This window comes from Electrona antarctica (genome assembly GCF_951216825.1).
Source record: "Electrona antarctica genome assembly, chromosome: 18".
Taxonomy (NCBI): Eukaryota; Metazoa; Chordata; class Actinopteri; order Myctophiformes; family Myctophidae; genus Electrona; species Electrona antarctica.
In genome coordinates, this window is record NC_136799.1 from 9,260,536 (window position 1) to 9,274,818 (window position 14,283).

Below are 14,283 nucleotides of genomic sequence, written 5' to 3' on the forward strand. Positions count from 1 at the left end.
TGGGAATTATTTCGGGTACCCCCTGGTTATGCGTCGCGTACCTCTAGGGGTCCGCGGACCCCACTTTGGGAACCGCTGCTCTAAGCTGTCTGCGGGGACATCCTATAGTGTTACTAATCACCTGAGAGTAAAGAGAGGCGGCAAACTACAGCTCCCACCATCAATCCTACGCCAGTAACACCACACATCTTCTAAAACTAAGGTAATGGAGTAAGGAGCTCATTCCAGACCTGTGATGAATCATTCAGGTGAATTGGTGACTTAACCACATGAACGCTGTAGGCGAACATGTAGGCAAACATTCGGCGAAAAAGGCAGATCTACAAGCTAACAACATGAGCCTTCATTGTGTATCATCGGTGACGGTAACACATGTGCAGGAAGTAGGGAAGGGGCCCGGAAGTAGGAATAGAAGAGTTATTCTGTGTGCATAGAGCCTATTGGTGCTATATTGTCTGCTAAATGCAGTGATTGTAAACCTTTGGTATTTCAAGAGCTCCTAGTTTGATTACTTTGATATGCATGAGAACACAGACCCCCCTGTTTGATAGCTATGTTTTTTGTTTATATCTCTGGGACCCCAATCTACACTGCAAAATCCTGTGTACATATGGAACCAAACGGACCCTTGCAGGTCATTTCCATGTGTACACTCTCAAGAGTTGCCCTCCCCCCATCCTTCACATCCAATTAGGCAACACTTGCAGTAAGTTTGACGTACCGGCTCAGCCAGAATTCAATTTGCAGAGAATTTGGGTTAACCAAGGAGCTATTGAATTAGCCGTCTAGTTTCAAATGTCATGACGTCTAGCCTTCCAGCAGACCTGGCATTATTTGCCTCCATCTAGAAGTTAGGACACGACAGTGGGATGTTAATAACAATTACATGTCTGTCCTGTATGGCCCTTGGTCAATAATTACCGGTATGGAACTTGATGTGATATATCCTTCCTTGATATATATCCTTCATGATAAAGAAAAGGATTTCATGAAATCATGAGTTGGTGTATAAAATACAGGCATTCAAATCCATATCTTTTTTGGGGTGCACACACTTATCCGACACAAGAAGAGACCGACATGCTGAAATCACCCGTTGCTCCCAACATGCGTTGGTCCGACATGCGTTGCGTCGTGCTTGTGGTTAGGGTTCGGGGTAGGGTGTTGGTCTAATGACTGTCGGACTGTTAGTATGTCGAAACTAAAGCCTGTACCGTACCCTATTTCTTTGGTTTACAATGTAGTGACTGTTTTTACTTAAGCAATCTTTGATTATTTGCCACAAAAATGCATGAGAATGGATAATGGACATTAAAACATATCGGAAAGAAGAAAGGAAAAGCACTTTATTCCCAACACAAATTATTTTGCACACAGCAATGTGTGTGTGTGTGTGCAGGAAAATGAATTCAAACAACAACAGCGCTCTTGCTTAACCACTTAATCCATTATACAGGGCTCTATCCTTGGCCCTTCCCCCCCTTACACCAAAACCTGCCGCGTTGCAACACATTGTGAGCTTGTAGATCGGCTATTTTCGCCGACCATGCCTACAGTCTTATGACTTGACCACCTGACCAGGATAGGGAAGTCAGAGTTCATGTTGCTAAACTGAGAGTCATATACAATAGTTTATATGTTTCAGTCTGGTTGATGGGGAGGGCCCTCTGTCTGTCTCTGTTTCAGTCTGGTTGATGGGGAGGACCCTCCGTCTGTCTCTGTGTCAGTCTGGTTGATGGGGACGGCCCTCTGTCTGTCTCTGTTTCAGTCTGGTTGATGGGGAGGACCCTCTGTCTGTCTCTGTTTCAGTCTGGTTGATGGGGAGGACCCTCTGTCTGTCTCTGTTTCAGTCTGGTTGATGGGGAGGGCCCTCTGTCTGTCTCTGTTTCAGTCTGGTTGATGGGGAGGACCCTCTGTCTGTCTCTGTTTCAGTCTGGTTGATGGGGAGGACCCTCTGTCTGTCTCTGTTTCAGTCTGGTTGATGGGGAGGGCCCTCTGTCTGTCTCTGTTTCAGTCTGGTTGATGGGGAGGACCCTCTGTCTGTCTCTGTTTCAGTCTGGTTGATGGGGAGGACCCTCTGTCTGTCTCTGTTTCAGTCTGGTTGATGGGGAGGACCCTCCGTCTGTCTCTGTGTCAGTCTGGTTGATGGGGAGGGCCCTCTGTCTGTCTCTGTTTCAGTCTGGTTGATGGGGAGGGCCCTCTGTCTGTCTCTGTGTCAGTCTGGTTGATGGGGAGGGCCCTCTGTCTGTCTCTGTTTCAGTCTGGTTGATGGGGAGGGCCCTCTGTCTGTCTCTGTTTCAGTCTGGTTGATGGGGACGGCCCTCTGTCTGTCTCTGTCTGCGTGTCTGCATGGGGAGGATGTCTGTGATCCAGTACTGGAACAGTCCAACGACTGCGGCGGTTTCCTCTGGAAAATACACAAAGTGACGACAAGCACAGGTTGACAAAACGCTGACGGTGCAGAATCACCTGCAGCATGGCTGGAGAGGTGAGTGTTGCAGAATGTGTATGACCAGAGACAGTAGAATGTATCTTAACCACCCATTAAGACCTGAGGCCATTTCTCCAAAATATCTTATATATTCTTAACAGTTTTCTGAAAAATGTGTTGCTTTATCAGTGGTTCTCAACCTTTTCATGTCAAGGACCCCCAAACTGATACATGTGTTTAGCCACAGACCCACATCTCAAAATATTTGTTCCAGGGACCCGCACGGAAGCAAAGATTTGAGTGAAAACTAAATTCGCTTTAAAATACAAAAAAGCAGATCTACAGCCACTTTGTGCAGACACTTTTTTTAATGCCTTTATTGATAGTGAAGTGTAGACAGGAAACGGGGAGTGACACTCAGCAAAGGTCGCAGGGATCGGGACTCAAACCTGCAACGCGTCAGGCTACAATGGAGCCTACCGCTAGGCCAGCGGTCCAGGCCCCTGATTTTTCAGATATTTAAGTTGAATATTTTTTTATGTATCAAATAGATATTTGTAATTTGTATGTGTTCCTACGTATGTATGTCCGTATATATCAGTCAAAACAACAGTAATTGGTCATCTGGATCTGATGTCCTAGATTCTAGGACATCAGGTCCATACATCCTGCATGGATGGGTCCAGCTCTGAGGCAAAGACGTTAAATACAGTGAAAGTCAGGGCTCTGCTTTGAAGCTGCACCGGTGGTCAATTGATTCCTGCTGCTGCGTTTGACAGAGTAAAGCTTCACTGAACTGCGACTAAAGCCATTTGTCAATAATAACCAAGAACACAAAGAACAGACTTGCGTCCTTGGGCAGAATGTACTTGTCGGAAAAAACACTGGTAAAGAAACTCAGCTCCACTGGTTTATTAAGATTCAAAGATCAGGAATACTATAATATTATAGTATATGATATCATAGTGTGAACGATTTTGGGTGAATTAAATTTGCCGGACACGTTACATGTCAATTATACTTCCTGTCTTCCGTTTCCGAGTGAACGGCTTCCAAAATAAAATGGTTCTCCGTTGACATGAATTGTGGCATTTCGCGAGCATAACTTCAGCCACTACATGGCAGCGATGGCGGCGGGTGAGTTTTAACTGACCTGGAGACAGTGAGGAGGAGGCGTTCAGTTGGTCCAGAGCCTCAGCTAGTCTGTCCGTCTCCTGCTGCTGCACCAGGGCTTTGAGCTGCTGCAGCTGGCCCAGCACGCTAGGGGGCGCTCTCCCACTAGACATGCGGCTCAGCAGGTCCTCCACGGCCCCATGCGCGAGTGAAGGTCTGCCTGTGTGTGTGCAGACAGGACAGTGAGTGAAGGTCTGCCTGTGTGTGTGCAGACAGGACAGTGAGTGAAGGTCTGCCTGTGTGTGTGTGTGCGCAGACAGGACAGTGAGTGAAGGTCTGCCTGTGTGTGTGCAGACAGGACAGTGAGTGAAGGTCTGCCTGTGTGTGTGCAGACAGGACAGTGAGTGAAGGTCTGCCTGCGTGTGTGCAGACAGGACAGTGAGTGAAGGTCTGCCTGCGTGTGTGTGTGTGCAGACAGGACAGTGAGTGAAGGTCTGCCTGCGTGTGCGTGCAGACAGGACAGAGGACAAGTGGTTCAAATAGGCAGTGGTGGAAAAAGTACTCACACTTTTTACTTTGGTACCCTTCGTACACTCTTGGAGTTACAGACCTGTAAGGGTCCATTTGGAACCCCCTCAAAGACCCCACTTTGAGGGCCACTGTCCTAGATTGTTTGAGGGGCGCTAGCCCCTCCTATGCCCAGCTTTGTCTGTTTATGTAAACATGATGATTTGATTGGCTGATCACCCCATAGCGATATTTTTATTGGCAGTACATATTGAGGACAAAAGTGAGGGCAGAAAAGTGAAGACGCCAAAAGTGATTGGCCGGAATGACATTTGTGATGATTTCTGAGCATGGAATGCGATGTATGATGATATGAGCACCCCTTTTTGTTTTAATGCAAATTACACACTGGTATCGGATCGGTAAGCAAGTTATATGGGGATCGGAATCTGTGTCGGGATCGGAAGGATAAAATAGTACATCGGTACATCTTCTCTACCACAAACTCACCATCTGACACGTAAGTCTCCATGGTGGTCCTGAGGAAGTCTGTCACTTCAGAAGCTCTCCTCTCCCCCCCCTCCTCTTCTTCCTCCACCTCCTCCTCCTCCCCCTCCTCGGCCCCCTCTCTCTGGTAGGTGAACTCCAGAGCGGTGGCCCGGGGCACCAGGCCGCTGGCCAGGAGCCTCTCCTTGTGGCGTTTCTTCTTCAGCTTCCTCCTCTTGTTCCTGCTGAGGCCTTCCTTATCTCCTCCCTGCGTTTCACTGGGCTCGCTCGCCGCCGCCGCCACGGCTTCCCCGCCAGCGTCCTCCGGATGCCGTTCGCCCTGCTGCTGTGCTGCTGCTACTTTCCTCCTCCGTTTTCTCCGTCGTCTCCCGTGGCCCTCCTGCTCCTCCTCCACCTCCTCCACCTCCCCATCTGGATCGGGTTCCTCGCTGCTCTCTGTCAGCCAATCAGACGGGAGGTTCTGGATTAGATAGGTCACTGTTTGAGTCCACTGTCCACAGCAGTGTTCATTTAAAACCAGAAAAATGTTCGTCTACTAAAATGTTAGTGGAGAAGAGATCCAGTAGAACTGTACATTTAGTTGACTAAAGTTGTATATTTAGACAACTAAAACTAGACTAAAACTTTTCAAAATTTGCTGTCAAAATTAACACTGGTCCACAGAACTTTTTTTAAGGACCAAATTCTTGGTCCCTCATTGTATTTGTCTGTTTTTTTTCTCCTTCTCCCGCCAAAAATAGCAGTTCTGGCTGGCAATAATTATGGTAGAGGGCTATGCCAAACGGTGAGGACACGAAGCCCACGTCCATTGGCCAAAGGGTGGTATAGCACCATAGCACATGTGACCCCCCCCTTTTTTATTTTTTTTTATTTTTCAGCTTATAGTTACAGTTTTCACTGTGATATGAAATGTAAGCTTACTCTAATCACAGTAAACATCATGTTTTCAGTCATTTTCAAGTTACTGTAGTCAGTACTAGTCACTTCAGATCAGCACAGCTGTATTGTATTGTAGTATTGAATCAAGAATCATTTTGAATAGACAATCGTTTTGAATTTGGAAAAAAATGTTTTTGGATTGAGAATAGAGTTGAATCGAAAAAAAACGATTTTGAATCGAATCGTGACCCCAAGAATCGGAATCGAATCGTGGGACACCCAAAGATCCACAGCCCTAATCGGCATCTCATCATGGCCCGGTTGAGAAAGTTGGTGCTTTTGCATGCATGCTTTTTATTATTCCATTGGTGTGTGAACGGGTGAATGAATATACACCTCATAAAGGCAAAGCGCTTTTGGAGAAAGGTGCGATATAAACGCATTTATTTTATCACAGGAGTTGAAAAGGCATCCTAGTGAAGAGTGATTGTCACGCCGGCCTGCAGTGATCCTGGAGGAGACGTCGGTCTCGCGCAGTAAATCCCTCGGGCTTAATGGCGCATGTCTGACTAACAGAGGCACTCCATAAATGTAAGATTAACCCATTCAGGCCTGACGTCGAAATTAAAAAAAAAATGTTTTCTAAATCATGACAATTTTCGGAAAGATTTGAGGCACATTTTAACGATTTTTCAAAAATAGCAGACCTACAAGTTCATAGCGCGCCACTCGGTGGCGCGCTATGAGCTTGTAGATCTGCTATTTTTCAATAGCTAAATTATAACATAATGTTTAAAACACCAAAAGGGGTTCCCGCCCAAAATAGGTTAATGGTTAATGTGGTTAAACGCTAACGTGACATGGATGCGTTCCAGGTCTCAATGGATTAACACGGTAAAACCTGGAAAGCGTCCGGGTACTTCTTTTTTTTTTTGCTGTATTGTAACCACTTAAACCATTATACTTTTGGCTATTCAAAAATACCAGATCTACAAGCGTGGCACAAAGTCACATGCTATGAGCTTGTATATCTGTCATTTTATATCTGCTATTTTAGAAAGTCCCGGGAACAAAATATTTTGAGATGGGGGGTCATGGACATGATTGATTGATTGAAATTTGTATTCAGTGTATGTGGAATGGGTAGGCATTCAAACGAAAGCACAAGTCAATACAAAATCTGCTTGAGGATGAAACCAGAAAATGCATTAATACATGGAAAGGTTTAAGCACCACTGACATAGAAACATACTGTATAGGTTTTTTCCAGAAAACTGTTAGAAGACATTTTGTTAGAATCAGCCTCAGGTCAGAATGGATTAAAGCCCTTTTACCAGCTGGATCCCCCGAGCGATTTATTTCCTCTGGGTGGGGCTTTGGAGGGAGGGAAGGAGGGGGCAGCACTGTGTAGACCCGTCGGCCCAGATGGCCAGCGCTCTCAGTCTCTGCTACCCCTCCATCACCTGATGACGGAGAGCACATGAAAGGAGGGTTATACGGAGCATGTCTTGAAATGGGAGCAGTAATTACGGAGAGCATGTGTTGAGTGTCTTACTGGGAGAGAGAGAGCGTCTGTTTTCGAGGGAAGACGGGAGTTCTAATAGTACACTTCACTTTTGCAGACACAGACGGGAGACAAATGAAGGGCTAAATTAACAGTAAGGGCCCTATTTTCACCAGTGCCTCATCCTTAAACTTTTCTTTTTTTTTGTAACATTTTCAAATAGTTAAAATACCAGTTCTACAAGCACACAACTTGTCGATGTAGATCGGCTACATGAAAAATGGTGCATTTATATATAGCGCCTTTATCCAAATGGTTTTAAAGATAGTAAAAAAAATAATCAGACCAGTCTGAAGTGAGTGGTGCAACAGCACTAAACATAGGGACAGACATAGGGACATGTCCGCTGTTCCTGGTTGCACTTGCACCACTCAAAAAAAAAAGAGCAAAGAAGTTTAGGGATAAGGGCTAAGGCATCGGCGATTATAGGGCCTGTTGTGTCTTAATACTAAGGTGTTAGGCCACCACGAGCTGCCAGAATAACTTCAATGCACCGTGGCATCGATTTCTCAAGTCTCTCAAAACTTTCCCACGGGTTGAGAAGTGGTGACTGTGAACTTGTGACTGTAAAGTCAATATGATTCATAATGTTCATACTCAAACAATTCAGAAACTTAACACCTTTTGGATGGGGGAATTGTCATGCTGTGGGTCGGGTCCCCAGCAAAAGTAGTTAAGGTAGAATCACATTCATTTTAACCACTTTATCCATTTATATGTTGACTATTAAAAAAAAGAAGATTTACAAGCTCACAGAGTGTTACTTTGTGCTGCGCTGCAAGCTTGTACATCCGCTATTTTTGAAAGACTTATATCGAAAAGGTTAACATTTTTGGATTTCTAACATGAATCTTCTCTTCTGGAGGTCCCTGGAATGCTGGCAGAAGAGAACACTTTTTCAGATGGGGGTCCGGGGCCAAATACATATCAATGTGGGGGTCCTTGACATGAAAAGATTTGAGAACTACTGCCATAGACAAAAATGCTCAACGCTCCTATTGAAGCTGCAGCCAGCCAGGTGACCGTGAGCAGCAGTCTTTGTGACTGAAGCTCAATCCTGCCACCCGTGTCCCAAATAATGGACCCTCTTTCAAAGTCACTTAGCTCTGTTCCTCTTCAACTGTGAAGGGTCAGCATATCGTCAGTATTTGGCAGAAACCTTGTATGTCCAATCATCTCCATACATTTCATCGCTTTATGTTTTTCGCTTTGTGTTTGTGAATTTTAGTGATTTAGTGATTTTATACTGTATGATATTCAAAAAGGGAAAGATCTCCTACTCTGTCTGGGTAAAAAATAATAATCTTCTTCATTTCAAAACAATGTTTCTGGTTCTTAGACCTTCATCAGGACAAACATACCGACTGAAAAGTAGCGAAAATAGCTGAGAGCTCCTCAAGACACATATACATATATTATGTAATGTATTACTATGTTTTTTATTTTTTCCATCTGTAATGACATGCCTACAATATAGATGCCAGGTGGTCTGTGTTTTGTTTTGTATGAAAAGTATGAATGGTGACTAAAAATACAGTAACTATATTTGATCCATTGGAACACAGGTTATTTTTCATTTTCTGAAGAGTCCTGGTTTTGTACATACAAGGTTTCCACTCGACAGTGACGATATGAAGTAGATTTGACTCTATGTTCTGTGCCAAAAGTGAACTAGCCTGGCTAATAAGTCAGACGCGAATCTGCCGTTGGCGGAGAAAATAAAGGCCTTTGGTGGATTACGCACACGACAGTGTGATATGAGTCTGGCTTATTCTAGCCAGGCTAGGAGTGAACATCAATACATCATCAACATTGACAGTGTGATCCTACCTCTTGAAGTGTTCCTTTTAGGACAGATCTTTTGGGCTAAGGTCTCAACGATGCTTGGTGGGCTTGGCTCTTCTTCCTCCCGCTGGCTGGCAGCAGGGTAAAGTTTCTGGAGCACCTTGGATTGAAATACTACGTGGAAACAAACACAAATAAATAAAATATCATTCTCATTAGATCATACCTATCCATGATATTACCTATAACCATGATATTATTTTCAATGTCGGGCAGAAAGCACTTATGTCCTCCATATTTTAACTTGTTTTGTGTGTGTGTTTATTAATGCCCTAAGTTGATCATCATACTACAGCGTCGGACAAAAGCATCAAAAGTAGCAGATCCTTCATGGCCTGGGCCGGCCTAGCGGTCCAGGCACCTATGCTGGTAATCCAGCCTGACAGTGTGTCACGGGTTCGAGTCCCGATTCTGACGAACTTTGCTACAGTATGTGTCTTCCCCCACTATCTCTCTCCTTGTTTCCTGACAACTTACTGTGTCTATCAATAAAGAAGGAGAAAAAAAAGCCCCAAAAATATCTTAGCAAAAAAAGAAGTAACAGATTATCCACAAACTCTAAATCAGTGGTTCCCAAAGTGGGGTCCGGGGACCCCCAGCGGTTCTTGATACCGGTTCCAGGGGGTCCCCAGCTAAATGATAGTTTGGAACCAAATGGACCCTTATGGGTCTGTAACTCTGACTCAGAGTGTACAAATTGAACTAAAGGAGTTTACAGGAGAAAGGGGGTGTGTACACAGGACAAGAGAGCGAACGTTAATTTGAATCAGCAGTGTGGAGGGAGATCTTGTAGGTAGGGCAAGTAGACTAGACTGACCCTTTCTGATTTCTGATTGTCAGGTTAATTGGATTGATTGATTGCAAATTGTATTAACAGTTTGCAGAATGAATGGGTACAGTACAGTTCAAGGAAAGTACAGGTCAATACAAAAACTGCTAAGAGGATAAACCAAGAAAAAACGCTAAGATTTGTTTACACATGGCATCACATAAGGGTCCTCCGTTTATTTTTTTTATTGATTGGATATGGATGAATTGAATATGGATACCAGATGACAAGAGCTGAAGTTGTTGTGAGTGACAGACATGAGTACAGCGCTACAAGTTAGAATGCAATAACCATCACAGTCAGGACCACGTGCATTTGTTTACAAACGTATCCACGCGATACTATAACCGCGAAATTACGGAGACTTGAGCAAGTTGAGCATAGAGTTGTATGGACTGTCTCGAGCCGTTAGCTACGGAGGCTAAAAGCAACCATGATGCACCACCTGAAAGTACAATGACTGTCTCACCTTGTTGTCTTCGTGCCATATTATAGAGACTCATACATTCAGCGGACGGACGGGGGAGAAGAGACGTGACTGGCCGAAAAAGCTGAAAAAGAGGGCGAACAAACACAAAAAGGAAGTACCGGTATACAAACTAATTACTGTGGTGCTGGCAAGCTAAGCTAACGGAGCTAACAAACGACAGACACGTTCCCACAAGGATGTCCCTCTCCGTGTGATGACGAAAGAAAGGACTGTAGTGGTAGGAGGTGAATTTGGTGATGCCATGATATTATGTTAATCCAAGAAGGACAACAACAACAATATAAATTCCATAATAAGACTCCAAGCAGAGCAGAGCTACTGGAGCAGTACAGTAAAGTACAGTGAGTGTGTACTACTGTCAGACAGTGTTGCCAGGTTCTATGAAAACAAGCCCAAAAGATTATTAACCCATAATAAGACTTAGGGCCGATTCATACTCCTATTTTAGAGCCGAATAAAAGTCGGTTCGGCGCTGTTAGAGCCTACAATGTGACGTTCGGGGGGGCGGGTACCGTCCTAAAGTCGGCTCTTCGGTGCTACTGAAAATGTCTGACGAGCCGAAATCATTTCGGCACTACAGTGCCAAAATAGGAGTATGAATCGGCCCTAAGACCCTGAGACCAGATTCTATAAAAATCCAAATCCTGACAGTTTTCTGAAAAACTATTTTTCATGTTAATTAAGGACCCCCAGAATTATCTGTATTTGGTTGTGCCCCCCCCTGTTAAAAACGTTTGCTGTGAAAGAATATATATTCAATGATTTGCATTACATTTTCAATTTATTTCAAACCCCCCAAAAAGCTTGTAGCGTGGCACTGGTTAAAGTGTTTAGACGCTAAGGTGACACAGTTTTACCCACTATTTGAAAAGGATATGTGGGCTTTTCGGGACATCTGGGCATATCAATGTAAAATTGGCTATTTTGTCCAAAATGTAAAAAAAAAAAAAAAAAAGACTATTAGGCCTATATTATGTCTAGTCCTACAAGCTACTTTACCGAAATAAACACGCCCAAATTCGCTTATAATAAGCAGACTTGGCAACACTTGACTATTGCGTGTATTTGTACAGTAAACTACAAAACAAAAAGGGCTCCCCCTGTGGTCAAACCCTGGTCGGGGTAGGGGTGGTATGCGCCACAGACAGAGCCCGTCTGACAGCAGCAGCAGCGCATGGGACAAGGCGCGAGGCGCATATCAAGTAGGCGAGCAGGCACCACCAGCATCATCAGCACCACCGGAGAGGAGAGGAGAGGAGAGAGGAGCTGGAGGAAGAGAGGACTGGTGCAGCCTCCAAAACTTGGCTCGGGACCTCGGCATGTGAGAACGGAGCTTTGCAAGAGGAGGAGGAGGAGAAGGATCTCTGCATGCCTAGAATGTCAGCTCTGAAGAAGGTAACCACAGCAAAACACAATTAAGCCTGCATGCTTCTTCTTATTCACCTTTTCACGCATGCACTGCATTTGTGTATACAATTGTTCTTAAAAGTGGGTTTTGTAGTCTTGTGAAATTAATGGGTGGGTTTCACGTGCTGGACAAACGGTCTTTCCAGTTACATTTGTGGCTTTTTTCCCCTCTCCAACCCATATTTCCTTGGGCAACGAGACTTTTTTTTCATACTGTTAACTGTGTGATTTGTAATAGTATGTATATTCCATTATCCAAAGTTACACAAAAAAGCGGTGTTGAATTGTTTTTAGACAATGGAATAATTTTCTGTAGAATTATACCACAGCAGAAGATCTGTGTGGTTTTGCATGCACAATATGTCGTCAGGCTGGACTTGCAGATGCTGCTGCTGCTGCTGTGCACTCATCCTTGTCCCCCGAGCGAGGGGACTTGGGCTTGTGGAACTTTTCCAGTCAGGAAAGGTTAACTCCCTTTTGTGCATTCTCACTGACACGCAGCTTATTGTGACTGTGCGGGTGAGAGTCGTGAGACATAGGGCACTCGTGTCTGACAACAAGAGTCCCAAAACAAAACAACAGCCTCTCAGAGTGCACAGTACAGCTCAATATGTGAAGATATATCATGCATGGTGGGTTTCGGCCCTGCGTCCGAAACGGTCGAGAAATGACAGAGTTACTGTGTGGGGGAATTAGCAGACAACACTCTCTCTCTCTCACACAACAAAGAGTGTGGTATTCTCTCTCTCTCTCTCCGTCCCTCTCTCTGTCTCTCGCATGCACGCACGCTCCACATCTCACAAACGCCCTATGCCCACTGGTGCTAGATCCCATGAGAGTGTATTGCTGGGATCTGTCCCAGGTTGTTGTGAAGTTCTGTTGATTCTCTCCTGACTTGAAAAAAAGCCATTTTAGTATGAACATCTTGTGGCTTGTGATGAACATTGAACAGGTCCAATATTTAGTTCAGTGACCAAGGTGTCCAGCTGTGTTCATTAGAATTAATAGAGTCCAAATCTGCTTCCGGTCTCCTAAAAAGGCCTAGTTTATGCAGATATATGGGAAGTAAACCGGAGATGGCATATCTTGCTATTTTGCTCTTGGGGACAGCATTGAAGAAGGTATTGATGATGCCTCCACCAATTGATTCTAATGATTGAGCACGCTGTAGGGAAGTTCTGTGGGACAGAAGGCCTGCCTCAGCAATCAGCACTGCTCCCACAAAACGCCAGAGCACAGCATGTGGCAGCCAGGAACACTGGTGTGAGGGAGTGAGGGACAAAACGCTGGCTGCCAAAATACACATCACATCATAATAATCACAGTTGCTATAAACCGAGCATTTTAATTCATCGCAATGCCGCAAAAAAAACTCAAATGGAGTTTCTGTTGCTTCACCTTCAAAGCTGGAGAGCTTTTATTTTTAGCCCGTAGAAAGAGATTGGAATCTGTGTGGGAAAAGCAAGAGACTCGTTTTAGTCTCAGCTGAAGCTCTGTAAACATGGAAACTGCATTTTCTGCCATAGTAGCAGCAAGCATGGGCCTGGGTGCTGTATGTCCTCATTCATTATGCAGGTGTGAGACACCTCTCCAGACTCTACCTCACCCCCTAGCACTTTCCTATTTTTTTGAGGGGCGCCAGCCCCTCCTATGCCCAGCTTTGTGGGTCTGTGACTGTGAACACAAACATTGGCTGATGATTGGCTGATCACCCCATAGAGATGATTTGATTGGCTGTGCAAAGTACATATTGAAGATAAATGTGAGGGCAGAAAAGTGAAGCCGGAATGACATTTGTGATGATTTGTTTGGCTGAGCATGGAATGTAATGTATGATGATAATATATGATGATAAGAGCGCCAATCACACGAGTGTGATTTTTGATAGTTATTCTATGCATTTGTATGTTGGTTACTTAACTTTGTATGAACTTCAATGGATAAAGGCACTATATAAATTCACCATTTACCATTTATGTTATGTTATTTTATGTTATATTATATACAGTATACCGTCCGGTAGCATGTCATTAAATACAATATAGGCTACTCCTGTGGAAGGGTTATCATATATTAAATTACTTAAATTGATATACAATTTAATATTGGGTATGGTTTTGCCCACTCAATTCGTTTTGGGGCTCTGGCTCATGGACTAAGAACCGGGCCCGTTAAACCCTGGTGGACTAGGGGCCATCGAAGAAGTGGGAGGTGAGAGCGGTTTGGATGGTGGGTAGCTCCTCTGAGACTATTCCATAGGTTTGGATATTGTGCCACCAACATAAAGAACCCAAATCATAGTGATCATTGTGTGAGATCATAAATAAATACCACTGCCTCAATCAAACATCCTTTAAGTGTTAAAGTCTATACTTCATCATGTGACCATGTCGCTCAGCGTACACGCCGTACAGTAGATAATGGTGGCAGCTATGAAGAGTGTAACTGAATCTTGATGATCGATAGGTTGGGAGATCTGCACAAGTCCTCCTGTTCCTTGTCGTTCTGCCTGGAAGTTGCCCTACTTGAGAAGACAAGAGTCTAATTCAAAAACACCTGAGCACAGACAGGAAAAAAACAGTTATGCCCAGTACTGTGCACTCACATCTCTCTCTCTCTCTCTCTCTCCACCTTTTGTCTCTCAATCTTTCTCTCGCTGTCTCTGTCTGTCACTGTCACTGTCTCTCTCTCTTCTCTCTCTTCTCTCTCTC

At 44.4% G+C, this 14,283-nt stretch overlaps 2 protein-coding genes across 2 annotated transcripts in view; one reads left to right on the forward strand and one right to left on the reverse strand.

Moving 5' to 3' along the window:
- Positions 1-1,331: 1,331 nt before the first annotated feature.
- Positions 1,332-10,603, reverse strand: erich1 (glutamate rich 1). Its single transcript, XM_079527643.1, has 6 exons — positions 10,145-10,603; positions 8,832-8,960; positions 6,772-6,900; positions 4,562-4,993; positions 3,585-3,764; positions 1,332-2,407 (listed from the first exon to the last, which is right to left on the reverse strand). The coding sequence occupies exons 1-6, from the start codon at positions 10,176-10,178 to the stop codon at positions 2,298-2,300; spliced, it is 1,014 nt and encodes a 337-aa protein (XP_079383769.1). The 5' UTR covers positions 10,179-10,603; the 3' UTR covers positions 1,332-2,297.
- Positions 10,604-10,853: 250 nt separating this feature from the next.
- The window catches only part of dlgap2a (discs, large homolog-associated protein 2a), a 426,762-nt gene continuing 423,332 nt past the window's right edge, over positions 10,854-14,283 (forward strand). The window contains exon 1 of the mRNA XM_079527917.1: positions 10,854-11,560. Within this exon, the coding sequence (XP_079384043.1) occupies positions 11,534-11,560 (27 nt within the window). The 5' untranslated portion in view covers positions 10,854-11,533. The remainder of the gene's footprint in view (positions 11,561-14,283) is intronic.

Excerpts from the sequence above, each read along its gene's own strand:
- erich1 (XM_079527643.1), bottom strand. The coding sequence starts at position 10,178 with ATGAGTCTCTATAATATGGCACGAAGACAACAAG. Across the intron at positions 6,901-8,831 it reads TAAAAGGAACACTTCAAGAG|GTGATGGAGGGGTAGCAGAG; the intron begins GTAGGATCACAC and ends CTCCGTCATCAG. Across the intron at positions 4,994-6,771 it reads TCGCTCGGGGGATCCAGCTG|AGAGCAGCGAGGAACCCGAT; the intron begins GTAAAAGGGCTT and ends ATTGGCTGACAG.